Here is a 25,590-nt window from a genome sequence, read left to right on the forward strand (position 1 = left end):
ACTGAAGAACACTGTGACGGAGGGAACACTGAAAAGCATGCATATTCATAAACACACATAGTCACACCTCTTTAGAAATGTTAGGGTCCTACAGCATGGAAAAGCCTGGAGCAGGCAGAAAGTGACTGGGATGAGCCACACACACACATACACGCACACGCACACACACACACGCACAGATTCACACAGCCAGATTTACGCAAATATGCAGAGAGGGTGACACGCTTTCCTTGACTGTAATTACAGCTTTGAGGGAACACCCTGGAGACTGTTTCTACACAGACAACAGAGGAAAGGATGGAGAGAGGGTGCCATGGAAGTGAAAAGGAAGTGCTGGAAAGTGTGAGAGATAAGGGAAGGTTCACTGTTGCCTATGCTATGTTGCCTAGTTTGCAACTAGAAAGTCTAAAAATTGCAACTGGGAGAGAGTGAAGAAAGGATTCCACCAGTGGTGTCTTGAGACCAGGAATCTCCTTCATTCAGTGCAAATATGAAAAACAAACTGTTACTAAAAATGTCCGGATGCTAGTAAGACACAAATGGCATCTGATAACATTTCTTTGAAATGAGCTTCTTTCATATCTACAGTCTAAGGAGGATGCTGTGGTTTATACCTCACTCTCATTTTCTATTCCATTACAGTTCCCAGGACGGATGTTCATTGTGCAGAGTCTGCAGAACATGACATCATGAAATGTCCGTCCAAGTACTAGACATCTTGGAACTGCAGGTTCCTTTTAAAAGAGACAACAATCCTTTTTAGAAAGCTAGAGCTCACTTTATTTTCCTAATAGCATCTGCCTACCTTGAGTGTCTGTGAGTGCCAAGCTGGTGTCTTCTTGATGAATGAACTGCATCTAAAATCCTCTAAAAGTAACTGAATAACAAAGTGCACTCATGGACTGGAGAAATATCCCTTTCTCGCACTCTGAGATTTTCTATTTGATTAATTTCAACAACAATTCAATTTTTGCCTTTCAAGTCTGAATTTCTTGCAGGTTTATGAGCTAAAATGAATCTTGTCATTCAGTTTCTTGTTGTGTGCGTGCGTGTGTGTGTGTGTGTAGAAATAAAGAGAAGGCCACTGCTGATAGCAGATTAGTGAGTCACACAATAGACAAGAACATCATGTGCATGCATGGCCTTCTGTGTATGCTACACAAAACTAGCTATCTGCAGATAGTTTCTTAAGCAAACATTTAGCTTGGTTTTGGCCCCATTCATAATGTATCTGTCTGATTAGCCACAGGGCCACTTGGAAACTGTGGTTCACCATTACAGCTGTCTTTAGAATGTTTCTCTTGGTTCATCATAAACCAGTGATATTTCAATCCTCAGACTCCATTATTTCTGACCGATCTCGTTCACTCGGGGACAATGTTAACTCAAACTAATGGTGTGTGGTTGCACAGATTGGACAGTCAATCACAGCTCTCTCAGAATGCCTCCTGAGTTCATGTTGGGGATAACAATCTCTGCTCAAACTCTAATAATATCTGTATGATAATTGTCTTCATCTTTCATCTGTTGTCTAAACAACACGGTAACAAAGAATCAGTGAAGCAATCTTTCAAAGATGCAAACAAAAAGTAAGGTTAAAACGCAAAAACGTAAAAAATTAAATGAACACATTATCAAGTGGGGTGATGAAACCACGATTACAAAATGACACGGACTGCAGAGTTACGGAGCTATGGTGGTGAAGCGCTGATCGTTTTGGATCTATTTCAATCATATTTAGAGCTTCAATGAGCAGACCAGGGTCCAGTGAGCCGGGGAAACACGTTTTCTCCTTAAAATGACTGTTAGATGTGAACTTTTTCTTCCCTATATAATGCTTCCAAGAACATTGTCAAATAGATTCCTGAGGTACAATATGATTTATCACAGTCCAGCAGGAATATGGTATTGTTACCATGGTAACACTGCTAAAGTTACTACAATCACGACTGCCATGATAATGGATGTTACCATCAGTGATGTTACATCAGTGTTTCTATAATATGGTTATTAAAATCTCATGCAGAGAAAAGGGGGAGTGTATACACACAGTATAAAATGAATTAATGTGACCTGAGAAAAATAATACCACAACAATTAATGTACACGATAATGTATCTTGTCTGGTTAAAGTCTCAAAACCCATGTGAATATTTAAGGACAAAATCTGATATATCTAAAAGAGTACTCCACTGGTTTACCATCACAATCAGAGATAATAATTTTCCCCATGCATATATTCAAATCTGGCACCCACAATGCAATGTGAAAGCCGACAGTTTGGATGTGTTATGCTAATAGCGGTTAATGTATCCTTGAGTCTCAGACAGAGGTGAGGAGCTGGTCAGGGAGGTCTGGTAAACTCACTTTTAAGTCCACAGCCCCGGATCTAATTTTTTTTCATGTCAGACTCAACCAATGTTGACTCAAGTGACATCACCAGAGGCAGACTTCCTGCAGCTCCCTCTGGGGCCACAACATGCTTTATACCGCTTTATACACATTTGTTGATGTGTGTTGACCTTTAAGGACAACATGAGTTCAGCTAAACCCGTGCAACTCCTTGTTCTCTCAAGAAACCGGAATATTACCACTCATAAAGAAAACATCTTAAGCTGCTTAATGCAATGTAGATGTGAAGGAATAAACTGTTCTGTTAAGAACTGAAATGACTAATTCTAGACTGCTTTCAAATGAAATGTCAACTTTTCCACCGAGCTAACAGGGTCTGATGGCCACTCGCAGTCCAATCTTCTGCTTTTATGCAAATTGCACAGCAGAGCTGGAAATACCAGCCGACACATCAATAAGCACCTCAACAAGCACTTGGGAGTTGTAAATTTTTTAGGTAAGAGGTAAAGGAAGAGAAACAACATTCTTTTTTTTGCTTTAAGCTTTGTCCTCTAGTATCAGCATTTCACCAATGTGCATGTCTTGCTGTACTAAGATTAGATTATTATTATGATCCCTGTTATATGAATGTATGGAATCTCGATTGTCACAGTTCAGCTCACCTCCTCACTCTATTTGTCAGTCACTCCCTCCGCGTCAGTCTAACTCCCTTCACCTGTTCACCCACCTGCCTCTGATCATTAATCAAGCCCCTCTATAGACTCCTGCCTCCCAGGCACACCATGCCAGACTCTCCAGCACTGAGCTCTTGTTGCCAACCCTGCCGGTCCCTGTTTAACCCGCTAGCCTGACTCCTGGTGAACTGACCAGCTTTTTTGATCCTGACTCTGTAACTCTGCCTGCTGTTTCTGGAAGTTTGAAATAAAAGGTCAAAGATCCAGAATCCAGGGAATTCTTGTGTGTTGCATTGATATTCTGATGATCATAATGTAGATTTAAATAGTTGGAAGAATATATTTCTAACATTAATGAAAAAAAATCCTATTATGAAACACTAACATATCTATAATGCATTTATCATAATTGTATTGAATGGGATTGTACATACATGTTAATGTATCCCCACTTTTTTTTGTCTTTAACAGACTCATCTGTGCCACAACACTGCAATCTGATAAATGATAATAAGTGAGAACAACAGAGAACATGACATGCTTTATCACATATGGTAAGAACCAGAAGCCAAAATGTTGGAACATGACTGATAACTGAACATATAACATTTGGGTATTTCAACAGCAAATATTTTATGGTCAAAGAAATTAGAGGATTTGGTAATGTTCTCACTTGTTCTCCACCTATTTTTGACTCACCTGACCAAGTACATCACAAAACTGCAATGTTCTCACTTAAGTCGTGTAACAAAACCATTTAAATTAGACTCACTTTTGCTTCATGTTTATGTCGGTTAGAGCATTTAGTTTATACTGAGCACTATTTTCTCTCTTCAACAACAAGATAATTACTGCCAAGAATGAACTATTTTCTTTGATGGCAGTGAATAAGGGTGTAATCTGTGATGATTAACAATTAATTCCCTACAGGCTAGATTGTTTGAGCAGAAATGGTTTGAGTTGTCCCCTGACAGATTTGAAGAGACAAGGAAGATGAAGAGAGATGAGGAAGAGGAGAGAGATGGAAGAAAGGGAAACATTAAAGGAAAAACTAAAACAAAAAACAGACAGTGAGGGTTTTTAGGCGGAGAGCAAAGCAGGCGAGTGTTTAAATACAACAGGAAAAGGGTACAGGTGAGAAGCTGAATGCTGAGTAACGAGGCGGGAGCGGAGTCGGGATGAAAGGATGTGAAACTCAACAACAAAATTGAATTGGGGCCCGGTAGAGGAGAAAGGAGACAGATCTAATCGGATAATAACGAAGAAGTAGCAGGAGAAAGAAAGAAAAAAGACAGAAAAAGAGAAGCACACTGATGGTGGTCAACAGAAAGTACTGCGAGATAAAACACATGAGAAATGGAGAGCTGTGTGTGCGAGAGAGAGAAAGGTAAAGCTAAACCCGATACCATCAATCTGATCTCTAGCGTCCTCTGTGCAAATGCAGCCTATACGTGTGTGTGTGTGTGTGCACACGCGTGTATATGTTTGTGTGTGCGTGCATGTAATATCCTGTTACATGCTGGGCAAAATGCTCCAGCAGAGTGTGTCATAATCTGAGAATGAGATCTTTATTGAACAATGCCTTTCATTTTGCACAGCATTACTTCTCCTGGTGTGTGTATTTGTGTTTGAAGCATCCAACAATAAAAAGCAGAGATAAACTGGCTCTTCTTATGCTGCTCATGTATATAGCCTAAGCAAACAGGCTTGGCGCCAGCAGGCAGGTACTGAATGATAAAATGAACATGCATTTCATGAAACATTCGTATGGTATAGGTGTCGGCTATATAAGAAAGCATGCACTCGAGGATGCTGTGTACACGATCAAGTCAACTATTGCTTCCAACGCAGAAGACCCAATGACTCGTGCAACACTGCCTTTTCTAGCTTTGCTAGCAAGCTACATGGAAACGTAGGTTGTGTTCAAGCCCCAAGAAAGAGTCCGGGTCTTTGAAGCAAACATTATATAGTGGCCATTGTGGTTGCAAAGGGGCCCAAAAAGAGTTTCTCATATAGACTTACATTGGGAAAGAAACGTCTGTAACTCAGCGGATAATCTTTTGAAGTGAATCAACTTCCCAGTACAAACACTTGAATGGCCCATATTTAAAGCATTTGGTCTTTAGGTTGTAAAATGTACCAATAGCTGAATCCAGAGTTATTTTTATATTCCTCTGTTCATGTGAATAAGCCCGGGCTGGACCGAGGCCTGGGGGGCGGGGTTAAAGTAGCCAAATAAAATGGAGATTCAGCAACATTTTAACGGATAACCCCAGTATATTATCACTCAGTTCTTAGTTGTGTGCACACAGTTTCCCCATTGTGCATTGGGGAATTATTCATTATAATTTCAGGTGTGCTCAACTATGGTGTTACATAAAGTGGTTGAAACCTGTTTGTCTGACTGCAATGTCAGTGTGTTCCCAGAATACAATGTTATCATAACCCATAGAAAAGACGGCCAAAACGACAAAAATAATACTCAAGCAGTACTAAACCAGGATTGTCCTTTAAAGCTGTGAGCTGCTGTGGGGTGAAAATACTTAGAAATTATCATCATCCTCAGTTTAAAATCAAAAGTGATATTGGGTTCAATCCCAACATCACCTCCCCCACCTTGTCTCCCCTAACTCCTAACCTCTCGCCTCATTTAATCAATTTCTCAATGTTTTTTTTCACCTCTCTGTCTGCCTCATAGTATACATTATTTCTTATCCTGACGGTGTTAGTGTGCCTGTCACGTGTGGCCGCCGCCGTGTGCGTGGGAGGATGACTGCCTCTGGATGTGATCATAACATCAAACTTGTGAGCAGAAACCAGAGCTCTTTTATCAATGAATGCTTAACAATATACACAAACACTCGTATAATCTTGAATCTTATTGCACAGCGGCTGCCCATTACAGACTGATTGCCAGTCTATCAGCCCCTGTTTATGTCAGTGAATAACCAACGGCCATCTAGTTATTGACCCACGGAGAGCCTAAACCTCAGCGCAGAATGCATCTCCATCACAGCTCCAACTGTAATAGATATTTCCAGCAACATCCAATCTTTGATGTAATAAAAAAAAGGCACAGCATTAAACTAATATGTGGTGAGATGGATGAGTGTTGCTCAGTAGTTTAGCTGGTGGGAGTAATAGCTGGTGTGGGGGCACTCATTGGGCCTGACTCCAACAAGGCTCCCATAAATAGTCAATGTGCATCGATTGCAAATGGCTTCAGATGAAAACCCTGGCTAAATGACTGTGGTACCATTATATTAGTGAAATGACAAACAGATATCAAGAAGCATGAAAGCCTTTCTGATTGATTGTTTCAGCCGTACAAGAGGTTGCCACTATGTGTGTTTGTGTGTGTGTGTGTTTATGTTTCTGTGACGATTCATCTGCTGAATGACAGGGTTGTTATTGGCCCAGTGTGTATTTAACATTCAGTATATCTACTTGATGCTAAGCCATGTAGACTGTTTTATCAATCCCACTAAGACCCTCATTAAAGTCATTAATTGGCTGGAGCCAACATACACCTGGGTCCCTCTGTCCATCTGAGGAGCCTGAGGGACGGCAACATAATGTACACTGTGGACAGAGCTCAGACGTGCCTCTGCTTGGATATAAGAAGAGCTTAAAAAAAAGGTGAAAGTATGAAAAAAGCAGTCACTATTTTGGGAAACATGCTTTCTTGTCAAGATTTAGATGAGAAGATTGATTGATTCCACTCTCACATAAAAGCAGCTAGCCTGGCAGGTATTGTATGGTGCTTTCCAATATCAATACTACCATTCAGTTTATTATGCCAGAAAAAAAGTTTAGCATGTCTCAATGAATAGTTTTGTATACTATACCAGGATGTTCTACTGCGTCAAATTGCATTTTGCAGTATGCAAGCCAGAATGGTTTCCTGGCTTTTCTGACACACATTCCTCGATACGTCGATACATCACATCCACTGAGGGAGCAGACAGATGAACCCTGATGACAGCTCACTGACTATCTACGGTCTATCAGCAGGCTACACATCCACTTTACAACAAGGAATTATTCTTGGAATAACGTACTTATTTCAAGTAGTTTTTCTGCCTAAACCTACCTAAACTGTGACCGTTTCGAGAGTAGCAGCCTGTTGTGCTGTGCACCCGCAGATAGACCTACTTGGAGCCTCCAGATATATGAGCAAGAGTTTCAAAGTTCAAGATGCAATGTTATGAAAGATGTCCCAATTATATGCATACTGCATGCAACAGTACGTACTTTGTAAGGGCAGTTGCAGTGCGTACTGAAAGTAAAAAGAAAAGATTTAAACAAGGAAGATATCAAATGTGTTAATTAGTGAGCTTCACAGGTGCTGACAAGTAGATTTTGTCAGAATAGCGGTTCACCCCTGCTGTTAGTCATACTCACAGACATGAGTGTAGTATCGATTCTCAAAGTCTCAGCAAAGCAAGCCGGTGAGTTAGTTTGTGTCAGTGCGTAAAGGCCTACACATTTGTCTGTGTGGATGTATGTGCATGTGTCTTACCTGAACTTCCCGAGCATGGTAGGCTATGATGAGGCCCAGCAGAATGACTGTGGACAGGCTGATCAGACACTTCAGGGCCAGAGAATACATCGAGCTCTGTAGAGAGAAAATTGACAAACAGATTCTTAGGACCATGCAGCTCAAACATAATATAAATGTAAGGTCAATTTTGTAATTATGTACAATGACAGAATGTGTGTGCGAAAGATCGCACACACATTCTGTCACAAGTCAGTTTCAACGTGGAGCGAGTCCCAGATGTCAAGTGTACCATAGCAGCACTGCCTCAACATAGACAATAAGAACTAACATCTACAAAACAGACTTCAAAACACTGACAGAAGTAAGATGGAAGTATTCCACCCTTCAACACCACTGCTGCCGAGCTTTAAATCCTTAGCTTGTCTGGTTTCATAGGGCTTATAATCAATGCACTGGGGAACTTCCGGTCAATACAACTCATAGCACTCACACACTGAGAGCACAGCAAAACATTATTATACGCACATTTACAGAAGAAACATAACTACACACACTTAATCTACATAAAGAAATACAGATAATATAGCAGGAGGAAACTGATTGGATTGTTTTGTTAGCTAGTTTGTGTGTTCATTTCAGACTATATTTTCATCGGTAAAAGCATGTTTGGTTGTTTGTCAACCGAATGGGAATATGAAAGAAAATGAAGCCTGAGTAACTAAAACATGATGTTAAAAGCTGTAATAATAACAAAGCGTGCATGTTAGCTATTTTAACAAAGCTTATTTTGTTGGCAAGTGGCCATGGCCTACATTAAATAATGCCTTCTGATACACATTGGTACACCAACAAAAATGAGTAAATGTTATGCCGCTTCATCTTCTGCTATTCATTGCTTTCATCTCATCCATAATTGGCATGCATCAGGCAACCTTGTCAACCATGCTGGTAGCTTGGCTCTGGCTCTCTCGGGATGGTCTGTCTCTCAGTGGGTCTGTATGTTGGTCCACCACTTTGGACTGTAATATCTCAACAACTATTGGATTGATTGCCATGGAATTTGGTACAGGTATTCACGCTCCCCAGAGGATGAATTGTTAAAAAATTCATCTCCAACTTTAATCTAATGCAATTATCAAATTGACATTTCTGTTTATCCAATATGGTGTATAACAATTACTTTTCAAAACTAACATTATACCTGCCAGCATCAACATGCAAGCATTACCATTGGGATTGTGTTAGCATGCTGACGTTGTTGTGCTTAAGTAGCTTACTGTAAGTAGAGCTGCTAGCATGGCTGCAGATCATGATAGCATGCTTTTGAAGAATATACAACACTTTTTATCCTATATAACACCAAAACAACCACAAAGGATTTACAACAAGTCATTTTGTTAGCCAGCAGGTGACTGTAGATATTAGCTCACGTTCATCAAACAGGAGTAACAAGTTATCTGTCGGGGACTATCTTCAGCAGTGGATGAATTTGCCTTTGGCACTGTGGTTAGTATCTACAGCAGAATGTATATGAAGGAACCAATTGCAACAGTGTGGCTCATCGATGTGTAGGTTAAACGTTTTAGGCTCTTTGGCACAGAGGAACAAGATATATCAGGCTTTAGTAACACAGCCTTTGCTTGTTAATGCCACTGCTGGCGTATGAGGCAACAGGGATTGGACCTAAATGCAGATAGTAGAGGAGGCAGCAGGATGAATATTGGAGAAGCACAAGTATGGATGGGCTTACAGGTATCAAACGTTCAAGTGAGGCAGTAGATCTGATAGGCAGAGTGGCAACAAGTAGCAGGAAACTGCATTGCAACAATGACAAACTGACAATGAACAAAGCAACAGGTATTTGTATCATGTCATAGGGAATAGAAAACAGCTGGGTGATTGGGCGATGCAGCTGAGGAGGTGGGGAGCCTAGGAAAGCCAGGCAGCGCAGATGAGGGAATTGGGAGCAGGTGTGGGTTTGTGTGTCATGTTAGACTAGAGGAAAAGGAGGGAAAGAATAGAAGAAAAAGGGCAATGGAAAAATGGCTTTGTTCTGGAAAAAAATGCTTTTATTTTGCTGCATAATATTTGTGTTCTGCATGAAAGTATTCATGACAAAAGCGGTTTTAATAAATACATTGACTAAATACATTGACATTGAATTATTTAATTTGTAAAAATCCCAGTGGGTAAAGGTCTTTAGTTTGACACATTTTCCAAGCTTAAAACTAGCTGGATTCAGTGCTTTAGTTTCTAAAAAACCACACTTGAAATGATTCATGTGTCTACATTAGATTAAGGACTAGCTTTTGAACTACAGAATATAATACACAAAAACTCCAAAGTGCATTCATTCTCGAGATCACCAAGGCCGTGTGACAAACTCAACAACCCGCTATCCTCTTCAAGAGGAGAGTTGAGCAACCTGAAGACTGCAGCATCTCAGATCTGATATTTCGGCTGATAAGTATTCATCGCCGAACACACTCGAAATCTGAGAGTGCACTCTGAGTTTAGACATATATTACTCAGCCTTTCCTTCATGACATTATTAAGCAGAATCTACATTGCATTTTAGGTTCATGAATATATATTGCAAGTCAGCCTACTGGAAAATAAAGTGCGTTAGTTTGCTACTGTGTCTACAGAGGGTCTCTGCAGATTCTCCATAGCGTTAATGGCATTAATGAAAGGCATTAAGTGAGTGTTGTTCATTTATTGCTTATATCAATGTGGTTATTTTGTCACTGCTATGGACAGAAACATGTATCACTACAAACTTATTTCTATTTGAATTGCTCCACTTGTATAATTTCATTGAAGGCTGAGTTTGAATCCCGTGGCTAAATTCTAGTTGCTACAACTGCGGACTCAGGATCAAATATAGTTTCTGAGCAACTGAAATAAATTTCATAATATTACATACAGTTTCAAGTTTATTGGAAATCAGTTCTAAACTACTAATTTTAAATTCAAATTGTGCGATTCAGCTTTCAATGCAATTATTCCAATTAAACAGAAATACATTATTCAATAATTCAGTTTCCATTAACACACATTTCTGCCCATACACTGCGTTGCATTGGGAAAATATCATTTAGCTTTGTCTCTCCACTCTTTTGGTCTCACTCTTGCTCACAGTCTTTCCCTGTCTTGGTCCGTTTCTCCTCCGCTAACATCTCATTTGTACTCACTGAAGCAAACTAGGTGCAAAGGAAGCCAACATTGTTGTGCTAATGAGAAAAATGCAGGCTTGTATTTCAGCAGCGTATCTGTTTGAACACACAGTCACACTGGTGAGCTGAAATGTGATTTTCTTGGAGTTTTCTTTCTCTCTCTCGCTACTCTTACCTCCAGCCGTCTGTTGGGCACTCAGTTTTTGTTCTCAGTCCTGCACATCACACTGCAAAGAGTACTTTGTTTCCGCCTGTTTCCACTTCTCTACCGATACAGTGAATGACTCGACTGTGACGGAGACATATGCTCGCACATGCTTGCCTTTTGTTCATTTCGTTTTTTTTCATGACCACTGAGCATTTTTTATTCTAATTGGCTGGCAGGGGTCCATTAGTTTCTAGTAACTAGAAATGCAGTTGCAGTTAACCACCTGTATTAAACTGTAGTTTAACATGGCAACAGCGAGGCTTATGGTTTGTTAATACTTCAACAGACATGTGGAAAGCTGCAGTCTTGCATGTGTACAGCAGATCGCTTATTTACGTTCTACAATCTGTGGCACCAGAAAACAACATGCAATGGGTTTTTAAAAGATTTTAAATGATTTCTGTGACCAGTGAAAGTTTTACTTTCTGGGGGGAAATATTTGTCACGGCACATGTACGTGCTTGCTTTCTTGCCAAGAGTTAGACAAGTAAATCGATACGGAGAGTAGAGTACTTTCCCGAAATCTGATTTGCTAAATAATTTTTTTTAGTTTAATCAGCTACATGTGTTGGTAACGCCTTTCAAGGTGGATGTGTGTGTGAGAGCGTGTTGTAATGAGTTAGCCTTGGGGGTCCCTCCCTGTCAAAGTGATGCCTTCTTGCAATCAGTCTCCAGGGAAACAGGCAGTAGACAGAGAAGCCATGTCACCTTAGCAGGACACACACACACACACACACACACACACACACACACACACACACACACACAAGCCTTTACAGCCCTACACATTCAATTAAATCCAGACAAAAGGAGAGGTGAATGCAAACACACACACACACACACACACACACACACACACACACACACACACACACACACACACACACACACACACACACACACACTAGCAGGTGCATCCATGAGTACTAATTTGACAGAGCCCAATAACTCAAATCTATAGAAGTGTACACACAGATGAGATGACGTATACGGACGTGGACGTTTGCGTTACTCGTTCTAACACACCCATGTCTACCAACACACTCACACATACAGAGAGAGGTAGCCTAGCCATGTTACGCTGAAAGAAATGAGCATATTTGTACCTGTTTGTAGCAAAACCTGTGGGATTTACCGTCCCTTAGAAGCCAGTGATGTAAAAGATGAGGGGAGAGTGGAAGAGAGGAGGGGGCGAGTGGCGCAGAAGTGCTGAGATGGCTGATCGCTCCTTCAGAGAATATGGTGGCAGTTGGTGAGTTTAATTCCCTGATGATCTTCATGTACTGTCTGAAAAGCGGCATGCGGACATTGTAAGTGCCTCCCAGAGAAAGGTCTGGAAAGGTCCCCGGTATATGTATGTAGGAAATGTCATAGAAAGGGGAGCGAGGAAGGGGAATGTGGGAGATGTTGTAAGCCTGCTGAGATGGCAATTTCCCCTTGGAGGAAATGGAAACATATTTAAGACTCGCCAGGGGAGAAACATTAACACCCCCCGTAAGTGTGAAGAAGGAAGGAAGAAAAGTGAGAATGGAAGCGAGAACTGCTGCCAATCTGTGAAATCGTCAATGCTTGTGGTGAGAAGTAAGTGGGCACACGCTCACACATGATACCCCGTCCCTCTGCTTGTCACACACACACAATGCCTATCCTGTAAGTTGAGGTGTCAAGTGTGTGCATTGACAGTTTGACAGGTGAAGTTGCCAACAGCTGTGCGTTCCCTCAGAATAGTTATGTTCCATTGCAGCCCGGAAACGTGGCCTGGAGCCGGGGCCCTGAGGAGCCACATGGGCCTTTGTGAAATTATCTATTGATTCGACGGGTCCCAGGTGTCCAAAGGCCTCACTTATTCACAGATAGAGACACATGTCAGACACACTCCATCCCATTTAAACTGTTCTTAATAAAATCAATAAGCTCATACAAGTGTTTTTCAGAAGAAGTGTCCTCATACTGCTGTTAACATTTGAAGTGTCAAGGTCCTGGGAGACACCGATCATGAATATAGTTAAACATACAATGTGATGCTTGGCACTCTGAAGATGTAAAGTATATAGAAACACATAAAATGCATGTCTCTAGATACGTTATGGTCTTGGATGCTTCTGGTAGGAAAACTCGCAAATTCCGCAAGGCTAATATAATTATTTCACATCATGAATTATCAATCATCCAATATTCTCTCCTCATAATCTATCGCGGCTCAACAGTGATTGGACATTTAGAGTACAATAATTTACTGCCACTACCTGGAGCGCTGAATATCAATGTTGGAAGAATATCCTTTATTTGAGCAGAAATCACCACAAAAATACTTCTTCACAAGCAAAAGCTTACCTAATGTACAAAGGTATTATCAGCTAAATGTCCTTAAAGTATCAAAGTAGAAGTGTTGATCTAGCCTCTGTGAATGATATATTATTATGTATTAGTAGATATTAGTTAATATGATGCATCAATGTGTAAGTATTGTGACTGGTTGAGGTGGAGCTTTAACTACTACATATCCTGTTGGGAATTTAATCAATCACAGTTTCATTATATATTACCAACTTCATTAAGTTTTATCATGTTGAATCTTGAATATGAAAAGTAATTGGTTACTATAGCAGCCCAAAAAAAGTTCAATATTTACATGTGAAATGGAGTGAAGTGGAAGTCTAAATGAGCTCCAATTGCTCCCCGTTGCTGTGTCTACGGTGCATAGAGCAAAAATGTAAGTCGCTTTGGAAAAAAGCGTCAGCTAAATGAAATGTAATGTAATGTAAAGCACAAATCCTCCAAATTGAGTGCAGTATGTGAGTAAATGGCTGAGTTATTTTCCAATGCTGCTGAATATACAGACATAAGAGCAGTTTTTATCTGCATCAAAACGTATCTTGCTGATATCAAAAGTGACCGTGATTATGGACTTGGAATCAGACAAAATATGAACTGAAAGTAGAAGCTATAATACAATGAAAGGAACATTTCAATGTACAGTATGTGCTGATAGGGTTTAAAATCTGTTTCTGCAAATTAATAGACACATGTTCACTCAATATACCCACATCACAAACACAGTGTCCTCCTCTGTCACACACACACACACACGGTAGCTGGTTTGGTAAAACACACACATAAACACATTAGGTTTATATATATATATATATATATATATATATATATATATATATATATATATTTGTGCCATATTGTGTGCAACTTTGAGATGCACACAATTTGTGCATCTTTGAGATATATATATGTATATATATATATATATATATATATATATATATATATATAAACATGCACATATTGTGTGCATCTCAAAGTTGCACACAATATGGCACCTCTGAAAGACAGCATCCAGTAAGCTGTTGTGTACGGTAGACAGTGCATGAGTGGGTGAGCGATTATCAATAGTCAATACGAGAAATCATTCAAGTCCTCCCCCCTAGACTGGTTTAAAGCACTGCATGAACCTCTCCACTTTCCTCTCTGCCGTCCTCCCATCCATCTCCCTTTCCGTTCTCTCTTTCATCCTCACAATCTCGATATCCATTTTTCACAACAACCAGCGGGCTTCTTTCCACCTCAATTATCTAAATGAGGGCATGAACTGTCTGATAGAACTCCAATATCAGTTGGAGTCGACCCAAATCTGCAAACCATAAAAAACAAAGAAATATATGACTTGGCATTCTGCATTTAGAAATGAATTTTGATGAGGTTTTGCAGAGGTATTCTTAACTCTCAACCCTGATAGGAGACAATGAGGTGCGAATATATTAACATACTATTCTTTCTCAACTCCAACTTGCTGGTCTGAACTAGATTCCTTAATAAACATTGATTAACCAATAGAGCGAGACCACTGGCAAGCACCGTGTCTGCCCTGCTTGAATTCACAGCTGTCAATCAATTCTCATTGATGGATAGACAGTGCTGCCCGATTCAGATGAGGAGTGCATTGGTTGTAGTTTAAGAACCTAAATCACGCTTTTCATTATCGCCTTTTCCTTTTTTTTCTCTTCTTCTACAGCCTTTCATTTCTCGCCCAGCCGCTTCTCTCTTCCGATCACACTCCCCCAGTTTGACGCCCACTGGAAGAGCAGTGGAGCAGAGGGAGCGAGAAAGTGCGGGGAATAATGAAAGAAAGAAAGAAAGAAAGAAAGAAAGAAAGAAAGAAAGAATTAAAAAAGCAGGATAAAGAGTGAGGCGTAGAATTGAAAAAGAAAAGAAAGAGCGCGTAAGAAGTCTGCAGTCTCCTTCAGGGAGGAGAATACGTCGACATAAAAGAAGGAAAAAGACTAGGAAGGCATGAGAGAAAGAAATTCCATGATTTTTCATTAATAAAAAAGACCTCTAAAACTAAGTTTTTCATAAATGAGTGGGAAACAGAGGTCAAGAGAAAAAAAATGAAGACACAGCCGGCAAAACGGAATAGAAGTATGTCTGCATCAGGACGGTGAGCTCATGGCTTACTGAGACAATGTGACACACACACACACACACACACACACACACACACACACACACACACACACACACACACACACACACACACACACACTAAAACAGACAACAGCAGCCAGGGGCTGATTCAGCTTATTATACCTCCCATTACACACACAAATGAGATCCTGGCCTCCTACTGATAATCTGCCCCCCATGTCCTTTGCATCGCTGTATTACATCATCCAGAAGCAGCAACTGTCACGCCTGGTCATAACCGTACACAAGCAAACAACATGGGTATGGTGCTGTTCAGACTTATTGGAGTCATTTTGAATGGAGGGATTAACTGGGGAAAGATGACTAATTATCGGGCCGATTACTTGTCCAAAACATTGAAAATTGGGTCTTCTTGGCTTGAATAATTTCAAGTCCCTTTTTCAGGCTAAAATATCAATGAAAAAGCAAATATGACCCAGAATAAGCCAAAGTTAACCAAGAAGATTCCAGCCAAGCTCCAGTGCACGATGCTACAACCACAAAGACAGCGTGGTGTGAGATTTGTGGACTTTGTTTACTTACTATACATAAACAGGCACACTCTACCAATGTATCATTGCACTGACATATTAAACACAGACTGGTTAAAACCTTAGCATCAGAGGTTGAGATATTGCGACTTTCAGTGAGAGTCTAACTCACTACTCTTTCGTTACACCCTACCTGCCTGATGAAGACCATGTCTTTCAAAACACACACCCTCAGTTTGTAACAAAAGCTGATAAAAAACAAATGACATCACTATGACATCATCAGGGTGACCACAGAAGACATTATGTAACTGTGGTGATAATGGCCATGACTGGTAAAGGGATCTTCATGTGTAAAATCAGTGGAGCGCCCCTTTAAGCATCACGGTCCGTCCCCTCACCTTGGTGTACACGCCCCACGACAGCTCCGTCTCAATCACCATGACGACGATGCCAAACATCCCGAAGATGAGGGCATAGTCGCTCAGCCTCTTCCTCTTCTCGAACAGTGCCCTGCGATGCCCCAGTTTATAGCCAATGTTTTGGTTCTTCCGTTTGGAGGCCTTGGAAGTGCTGCCCCTGGCCCCGGACCCCGCTGCCCCGACCCCCGCCTGCCGGCTGCCCCTCACCGACTGCACCCGCCGGTTCTCCACCAGCGCGTGGTTCTGGTGATAGATGGACATCTGGTTGGAGGTGGAGTCGGTGATGTCATAGCCACTGGGGTACGGTGAGTCTTCTTTGGAGGAAATCACAATCTCTGGAGGGGTCTGAATTAGGGGTTGATTGGCAGAGGACTGGGCCACCAGGGAGGTGGGCGGGGCTTCGCGCTGTCGGTCATGCCCCCCGGTTACCGTTGCCCCGTTGCCACCCTCTTTGGTTTCGCTGCTGCTGTCTGATTCGATGAGGTTTCTGCGGGAGGCGCTGAGGCGGCTCAGGGGCTTCATGACCCCGCCCGTGTACTTACAGGAGCTCATGGCAATCTCCGTGAAGGGGTTACTGTCCCTACGGTGAACCAGAGGGCTGGCCTGTCTGTGTTTGCAGCCCCTCTCTCTCTCCCGGTCCCTGTCCCGCTCCATGGAGGGCGAATGGGAGGAGTAAAAGAGGGCGTTGTATACCGGGGAGTTGTCCCCGCTCAGGCTGTGCTGTGAGCCCAGGCAGGAGGAGAGCGGGGTGCTGGTGGGGTGTAGGGCGTTGGGGATGGGTGAGGGTAGAGGCTGGGCTCCGGAGGATGACAGGGGCAACTTGGGGAGTGATGCTGGAGGCAAATTGGGCGTGGCAGGGGACGGGGACGGGGACGGGGTGCTGCCATTTAGACGATCGAGGCTTGATCCTCCCATGTGGTTGGAGTGGTTTGATCCTGGCTGGTTGCCTGTGGTGGCGGGATGGGATATACTACCCAGGGGAAGGAGGAAGCGCTGGTCCTCATCCTCACTCCCTCCGAGCAGAGCCAAGCTCAGAGAGGGGGGAGGCTCCATGGTCACGGATGTGGCCACGCACCTGTCTACAGACAAACACAAAACAAGAAAAACTGTAAAGAAGGAAACAGGGAAAAATAGAGAACACAGACCATTTATTATGACTAGCAATGCAGACCAGACAGACGGAGAGCGAGTGGCTGGAGGGAGGACTGTGATTGATAACGGTTCAAACAAATGAGGGTAAAGACTGAACTCAAAAAACTGAAGATGTGTCACAAAGAAGGGCAGCAGAGTGAAGAAAAGTGGCCATAATTGGGGAATATGTTATTCCTTGAGTCACATTTGAGTCAGCCGGTCTCAGTGCCTCTCTCAGCGTTTCTCAGTGTCCTCTCACATCCCTCAATGCTTTAATCTATGCCATTACATGCCATCTGTGTTACACTGATGATAGCCAGAAGGACGGTGCAGATCCTCAGACTTTCTATCTCAATGAAATCAAGCTGAGAGACTAAATAATAATTCCACATCAGCCAGTTTTGATAGCAGGAGACGTACTGTGACTGTGTTTGCCTCAGTTAAGCATAAGTTGGCTGCATTTTTGATTGATCCAAAACAATAACCTACTTCCAGTATGATATAACCAGACACCTTCACGGCCCTCCTCCCTGCCCGTCTCTACCTACCTCCTACCTCTTCTCCCTCAGTCCCTGTCCCCCAGGTTAGTTGTGTTGAATCACTGGCTGGATGAAAATAGACCACAACACTTTTTCTTTTTCATGTTGTCACGGCCATCCCGTCATCTTTTTGCTTCGCCTCCTTTCATATGAAGTCCCTCCACAGGTCCCTCGCTCGTCTCGCTAAATTGTGCGTCGCTCCCACAGATGTTGCCTCCGTCTCCGCTCCACTTGATGATCAGTTTCTTTCTCTCTCAATCAGCGGGGATCTCTCGACGGTGCCCATTTCGATTTCGTCAGTGACAATCGACTCGAGATGAAGAGGAATAATCCATAGGGACGGGATTAAATCGGTCAACCTGTGGCTGCACGTCAAAGATGTGCAGCGGCAGAAAAACCGGCAGAGAAAAAAATAATCGCAAAAGCTGGACGTTAAGTAACAGTCACCAGACGAGCGGGGAAGTCTGTGATTTAATATGTAGCTCCACCGACTTCTGCTCAATCTACAGCTCACTGTCTCCGCGGATCTGTCTCTCACTCTCTCCTCCAACTTATCTCCCTCTTTCTCCGCCTCCAGACTGCCGCTCCTTCTCATTGGACGGAATCAGAGCAGCGAAATACGCGCTGAAAGCAGGTGGCAGGGTTTGTAAGATGTAGGCGCCTCACACATGTCTAATCTATTGTACCTGGGCTATTAGGGGGGCATTTATAAAAAATAAAAAAATTACCGTCGCGTTCGAAAATATGTGATCAATATGGTATTTGCAACTACTGCTTCTGTAATAAAGGCCATATGGTCTATTGGGCGCATATGGCACCTGTTGTACAATGACACTAAAAAAAACACAGGAATTCAGAGAATAATTCTCACATTTATAGCACAATGAGCACATTTATGTGAATATGTTTGGAAAACAAACATATATCTTGCTATTGCAAAAAACAATAACAACAAAAACAACCTGCAACACATGACATAGAAGGGTGTGGACGGAAGCGCCTTTAGCTGTGAAAGACCTGTTTTATGATTGATGAATACAGAAACCACTTTGGGAGAATTGATGGTTTAGAAACTTTAGACTATTATAGGACGTTACATGATAATATAAGACTTCTCTTTATTTTCTTATCTGTTAATCTCGGCCGCACGCTGCCAATTGCTCTTGCAGATAAATGGAGTTGCATTAGTTTGAATTGAATATTAGTCTAATAATGAGAGCCGAATAAGAAAGAAAGAACATAATCGGCAGAAGATGGATGTAACAGCAGTTTTACGTGAAGGAATTTTATTTATTTAATTCCTAGCAGACTAATACCTTTATAATTCTAACTTTACAACTGTCTATACAGAATAATCCTGCATAATTAGACTATGCTACCTGGTCTAATCGGTTTAAAATTGTGGGTTTCCTTGTGCGTTTTGTGCACACTTAATTGGATAAGCGCTATTGCGAAACCATGTGGGAGCGGATTAGACTGATACCATACAACAGGTCAACCTATCCTGCGATTATGAAAGTCAAGAGGCATCAATAAAGCAAATCATATAGAGTGAAAGATATTTCAGGTATTTAGACAACACCACATATGGCAACGCCTCACTCAGACAACTAATGTGGAAGTACAGTGGTCCATTTAATGAAAAAGATTGTTTAATCTGCTGCTGATATCATCAATTTGTATTTTTGTTTGTTTATTTGTTTTTGTTGAGGCCTATTTTGTTTCCTCTAGATGGGTTCCTACTAAATTTGACTGCGGATTGTTTCATTCATTTCTTCCTCATAACAAATGAACAGTGATGAGTTGTTTCTGCTTGGGCTGATTCATGATGGGTCAATGATGGAAAGTGATCTCTTCAACAAGCTGTAAACTCTTCACAGAAAGGCCTGAGGAAAGGTCAATGGTCAGGTTCACACTTTCACAGATCAAGGCCATTCATTTAACATTATTGGGGACTAGAAGGCAGAAAGAATTTGACCAAAACATATATCTGTATATATCTGTATTAGTTGGACCTGCGATTGTGTGACATCTAAAGATGTCACACAATCCATTTATTAATCAAGAAAATACACGGAAGATTGATCAATGATGGAAATTATCATTCGATGCACCCGCTTAATGAATTAATGCAGTGTTTAGTTCAAACACATACACGGGAAAGTCCTTTGGTGACCCCGTGTTTGAAAGAAATGCCTTAAAAGTGCCCTTTTGAAAGGCCCTACAGAGTAAACATGATAAAGTGCCCATACGTTACAGTGGAACTCGAGATGCAATGCTCTAATGGGTGCCCTTAAATGGAGAAAATGTCCATTTTGCGATTGGGACCATTTCTATTGCCTCTCATTGGCTCTCAACATGTCAATGGCGAGCCTGTTGCTCACAGTTTACCTTGCTAACAGCATTAACAATGACAACAGAGCTGACAGAGCTATCAGTGTTTACCTGAGGGTGGGTATATTACTCCACTATTGCATAGCAAATAGTGGTTTGCTGCTATATTAATGTTCAGAATGTTAAAGACAATACTTTAATCTTCCGGCAGAAGTTTCTTCACAGCTGTTCTGCCAGCAGGAGATTTGATAAACACAATACAACGAAGCACAGTAAAATGAAGAAAAAACGGGCTACCAGAGAGGTCCAGGGGGACATTAGACTGACAGAAAATAGGAATCATGGCAGTATATATATTTCACTGGTCTTAATGTTGTCACCAGAGGTTCGAGGGCAGCAGAGAAAGATGGAGAGCTTGGAGCAATGAAATCAGAGGGGAGTGACAGAGGAGTAATGATGGGCCCATTGAATGTAAAGGTTAGTGTCTACCGTTTGGCCCTGCAGCATACAACAGATGTATGGTGTGAGAAATATGTAAACGAAAAAGTGATTAATAGAATACAATGAGGAGTAATAAAGTGGTACGGCAGTTGCTATACAAATGCTGTAGTACACAGATGAGTCCTCTATCTATTTTCCCTTTGAGTTTAAAGCCACATAAAAGCTTGACTACAGGACATTATACTGTATACACCACATACAACTTCTAGGTGACACAACAGGTGGGTGGGAGAGGAAATAAACAAAGAGAGCAATGTGTAGGAAATGTGAGCATTTGGACAAGAAGGCTCAAAAGTGAAGGAGAGAAGAATTGATTAGATTCTGATCAAAAAGACAAAAGACCCTCACACACACACACACACACACACACACACACACACACACACACACACACACACACACAGACGGCTCTAATCACTGAAGAACACTGTGACGGAGGGAACACTGAAAAGCATGCATATTCATAAACACACATAGTCACACCTCTTTTGAAATGTTAGGGTCTTACAGCATGGAAAAGCCTGGAGCAGGCAGAAAGTGACTGGGACGAGCCACACACACACACACACACACACACACACACACACACACACACACACACACACACACACACACACACACACACACACACACTTTCACCAAAACTAGCAATCATTGCAATTCCAGCACAGTTCTCCTATTCACCATTTCTATCAAACATTTTCACATTCGCTATTATTTGTTTTTCTAAATGTTGTAATGTTTTTTGAGAAAATTGTACTTTTTTCCTATTCTTAGCTGTAAAGTACCCTATCAATAATCCGGGGGAGGAAGTATTAAAGTCCTCTAAATAAGAGGATGGGTTTGATATTTGGAAATATCAAAATATATGTTTATTCTCGCTGAGAGATGATAAGATTGATACCACTCTTAGGTTTGTAAGGTGAATGTTATTATGTTGGCTTAGTTTATTTGAGCTTAGTTTAGCACAAATACTGGAAACGGGGGGGGGATCCGGCTGGCATGGCTTTCTGTAGGCAATAAAATATGTCTGCATTCAATGTGTTTTTGTGCCGCAAAAATGGATGGGAAAGAAAATACAATATTTGCCTCAGAAATAAGTAGAAGTTTATAAAAGTGTTTAAAGTAGAATCAAATATAAATACTTAAAGCACAAACACCATGCAATTACTTAGGCTTACTGAATAACATAGTCACACTCTGACATTACTACAAGGTCAGTCAGAGGTGATGAGTGAGTGCATTGCATAGCTGCAAGGCTCTTCTTAATAGACCACTGGGCTGGCCCCTCTCCATCAGACATGCTCTAAACGCTGCCCTACACCGGCTCTATTGCATCCTAATGGCTCGGATTGCATTATGGGCCTGGAAGCTGTGCGGGCTAACCCACAGCATGAAAACGACCGCTATATGCACAGCAAACAGCCCTCTGATCGACTGCCTGAGGTATCAAATACAGAGAGCGGGAGACTGCAGAGGGTAAAGGTTACAGTTTAAAAGAGAGTTGTGGAGGGGAGGCAGCAGAAAGCTGTGGGTAATGCGTCCGCTTTAAGTGGCGAGCAAGCAGGAAAGAACATCTCGCCTCCAAACTACTGTGCCCTTTTAATGAAAGGACTGATACACATGCAATGACAAGTCAAAATGTCTGCTGTGAAAACGGTCCATATGTGGAAGTGTTTGAGGAGTTCAGAGACGAACTGCAGCTCCACCACGTCAGCATAATAGCAACGTGTATGCTGTCGTAGTGCGAGAGTACTTGATGTGTGTTTGTGTCAGCTCTCTGCTGACGAAAAGACACCAGTCAGCAGACTAGTGACACTGCTGGATTTCCACTTATACACACTTTTCCTGACACTTTAATGGCCACGTCCTTGTCCTGTTTTTGGTAAGAATGGACAGCCATACCTGTCCTGGAGTCTCTGAAGGCGACTTGTGCCCAGAGACCTCAGCTCCTGTATCTTTGTGTCAAGTGACCCCTCAGTTTGAAAGGCGCCTATTCATTGTTCCAACTAGGTGCTTAGTTTGTTTATTTGTTGAAGCCACCACCACATCCCAGATCACTAACCAGATGATGGTGGTGACCTGTGCTCCTTGCCACCCCTATTTGATACCATGTGCTCCACCTGGTCCAGCTCCCTTGGAACCAATTATTTCTGAATACCCAGCCCGATAACCTCAAGCACGAGCAATCGTTTTCTGATGCGTCGTTCTGCTGCTTCTCCAAGTTTTGGTTCCCCAGATGCAAAAAGCCCGACAGAGATTTTCTGTGACAATTAAGGACTGACGTTGGAGACCACACATTTAATTAGCTTCATGCTATTTTTGTATCTACTTGATTTCTATCTCCTTTATACGAGATTTGACAGTCGGGAGATAACAGGGAACAACATGAAATAAAGCTTCCCGGCCAGACTCAGACTGTCAATGTTGAGGTTTATGCTTGGGGCATTAAACCCCATCGGCTTGAATGTTGCTTGGCACCTCGCTAGGACGCCAACTAGCTACGTAGGAAGATGGAGTACCCATTTGCAACCCTGTCTACTAACCTCTGATTGATTGATTGTTCCTTCAAATGGCAGAAACAGACATCAATGAGCACAACAGCAGACCGATTTAAATCCCTCAATAAGCCTGAGATGTGCGCAACAATTCAGGTGATTTCCCAGAGGCTACTCTTGCCCTTCTTCTGAACCGCGCCACAGATCAACTGCGCAAAGCTCTTCGCCGCGTCCGCCAGCACCACCCTTCCTTCTGTTGCCATAATTGTGGGGAATATTGTGGTGTAAGAGGTCTGTGGCCTGTTCTGCGTTGTCATGGTTCTAAGAGGCCGTGTCAAATGTAGGCCTCTCTTAATGTATAGGTAGCTGGGAGTCAAGGTCTCAAGCCTTTTGATGTATGCTATGTGTCACCCTTGATTGAAGAGGCAATCGGCTAGACAGCGATTGTAAGCTGTCCTGATACTAACATTTAGAAGTGTTCCGAAGCTAATTACAGTTTCAAAGTGTCAGCATGATAGTAAAGTTTATTCTGGGTTGATGTTCGTGTGTGTCTGCCTGAGAGATGGCTGCAATACTCCAGAGTCAGCTGTCTCCTATATCTCTCAGCTAAGTGACAATGTCTGATTCCTGTCAGACGTTATGTGACACAGTACTTTTGTGACACAGTACAATCATACAGAAGAGTTGATTTACTGGATCTAATGTACTGTGCCATAATGGTTTAATGTTAAATTACCACGACTGTATTTTTTAAGGTGCTGTACTGTACCATCACTGTAGTCTCCAATTTCACATTCAGTAATTTGACTAATTATTGTAGCATTAAGCATGCACCAGCTTTGCTATAAAATAGCATGTGTGGAATAACCACCATGTAGCTACCAAAAAGAACTGAATTTAATATTCTGAACATTTATATAGCAGTAAACAACTATTTGCTATGTGAAGATGTAGTGGAATAATATCTACCTGAACAGAGAAGGAAGTCACTCTCCCTCTGTGTGCGTTGATATCCAAGCTTCTCATTTCTTTGTTCACACGGACCAGCTGTGCATGCTTTTAGTGCATGTTTGTTCACTAAATACTAGAAAGGTGCTTTCCGATCAGGTGTGTCTGCGACAATCGCTGCTGTAATATATGATTGAATAATTACAACCAACAGTTGGCTAACCCTAGATCACAAGTGTTACAGGCGTGGTTTTCACTTGCACATCTCACAGATATGCTCTCATTTTAATCTATACAGATGGCTGGACTGATCTATTTTTCGGCAATATCTACATAATAAAAAAGCATGGAATAATAATGCAGTTAGCTGTGTGTGTAATTCCGTTAGCTGTTAGCTAAACACACCGTCCAAAACAGTGAAAGAGAGCAAAACTGTTTGAGTAGTAGCTGGGGGTCGGCTGTGCACTCAGCTGTGTTACCACTGGCGGCCCCTACAGATGGCGGCCGGTAAAGAGTAGTGCGTGAGGAGTCAGCAGGCAGTATGGCGGTATAAAACTGGCAATAAAAGGTGTTTAGAGAAAGTGTGAGTCAATGTAACCACAAGAGGGAATTGAACATGCAGCCATAACTAGCCACCCAAAAATATTCTGCAGTTTGCTGCAGATTGGCCGTGGACAGACACAGACGTGCACATTCATTCACGGACGCACGCACAGACTGTGAGCGATAGCATGAATCTCCTGGCACAGATATGTATATTTAAAAAAAAAAGGTTGATAGTAAAAGCTAATAAAATACTGATGAAATTCATAGTTTAGCTGGAATAGCAACATTTATATTGTTTTACTTACAGATATCAGATTTGCATTATGAATGTATACAATTATACACATACTGTACAAGTAACATCCCCACTAGGCTCCATGCCTCCTGTCTGATGGCCATTTCTCTCCCCACTGAGCCTTCATGTATTCCCTCCTTCTTTTCTCATTTATTTCCATTGAAGAGTCTCGAGTGCCTCGTTTAAACCCCTCCGTCTGGACTAATATTTCACTCCATCTTTCCCTCTATCGTGCTTTACTCTTCTCCTTCCATCATCAGTCTTCCCTCCCATCATTCAAATCCATACCCGTATGAATCTAACTTGATGGGTGGAGATCCCTGGTTGAAACAAGACCTCACTATTGCACACAGATCAGTTGGACAGCACAAACGCAGTCATATGTTTAAATGTTTATATAATTAATACCAACTTGAAGGGGAACCTCTTTGATTCATTTATTTGCGCAAACTGTAATCATGTGTCGGGGTATCAGCCAACACATTGATAATGTTG

General features: G+C 41.8%; 1 protein-coding gene across 1 annotated transcript in view; it reads right to left on the reverse strand.

The window, feature by feature from the left end:
* Nucleotides 1–17,356, reverse strand: part of kcnn3 (potassium intermediate/small conductance calcium-activated channel, subfamily N, member 3) — a gene marked incomplete at both ends in the record, with an annotated part of 39,088 nt that extends 21,732 nt beyond the window's left edge. The window contains 2 exons of the mRNA XM_079227937.1: nucleotides 7,549–7,644; nucleotides 16,283–17,356. Of these exons, the coding sequence (XP_079084063.1) occupies nucleotides 7,549–7,644; nucleotides 16,283–17,356 (1,170 nt within the window). The remainder of the gene's footprint in view (nucleotides 1–7,548; nucleotides 7,645–16,282) is intronic.
* Between the last annotated feature and the right edge of the window lie 8,234 nt (nucleotides 17,357–25,590).

Source organism: Taurulus bubalis (genome assembly GCF_910589615.1).
Source record: "Taurulus bubalis genome assembly, chromosome: 12".
NCBI classification, from domain to species: Eukaryota; Metazoa; Chordata; class Actinopteri; order Perciformes; family Cottidae; genus Taurulus; species Taurulus bubalis.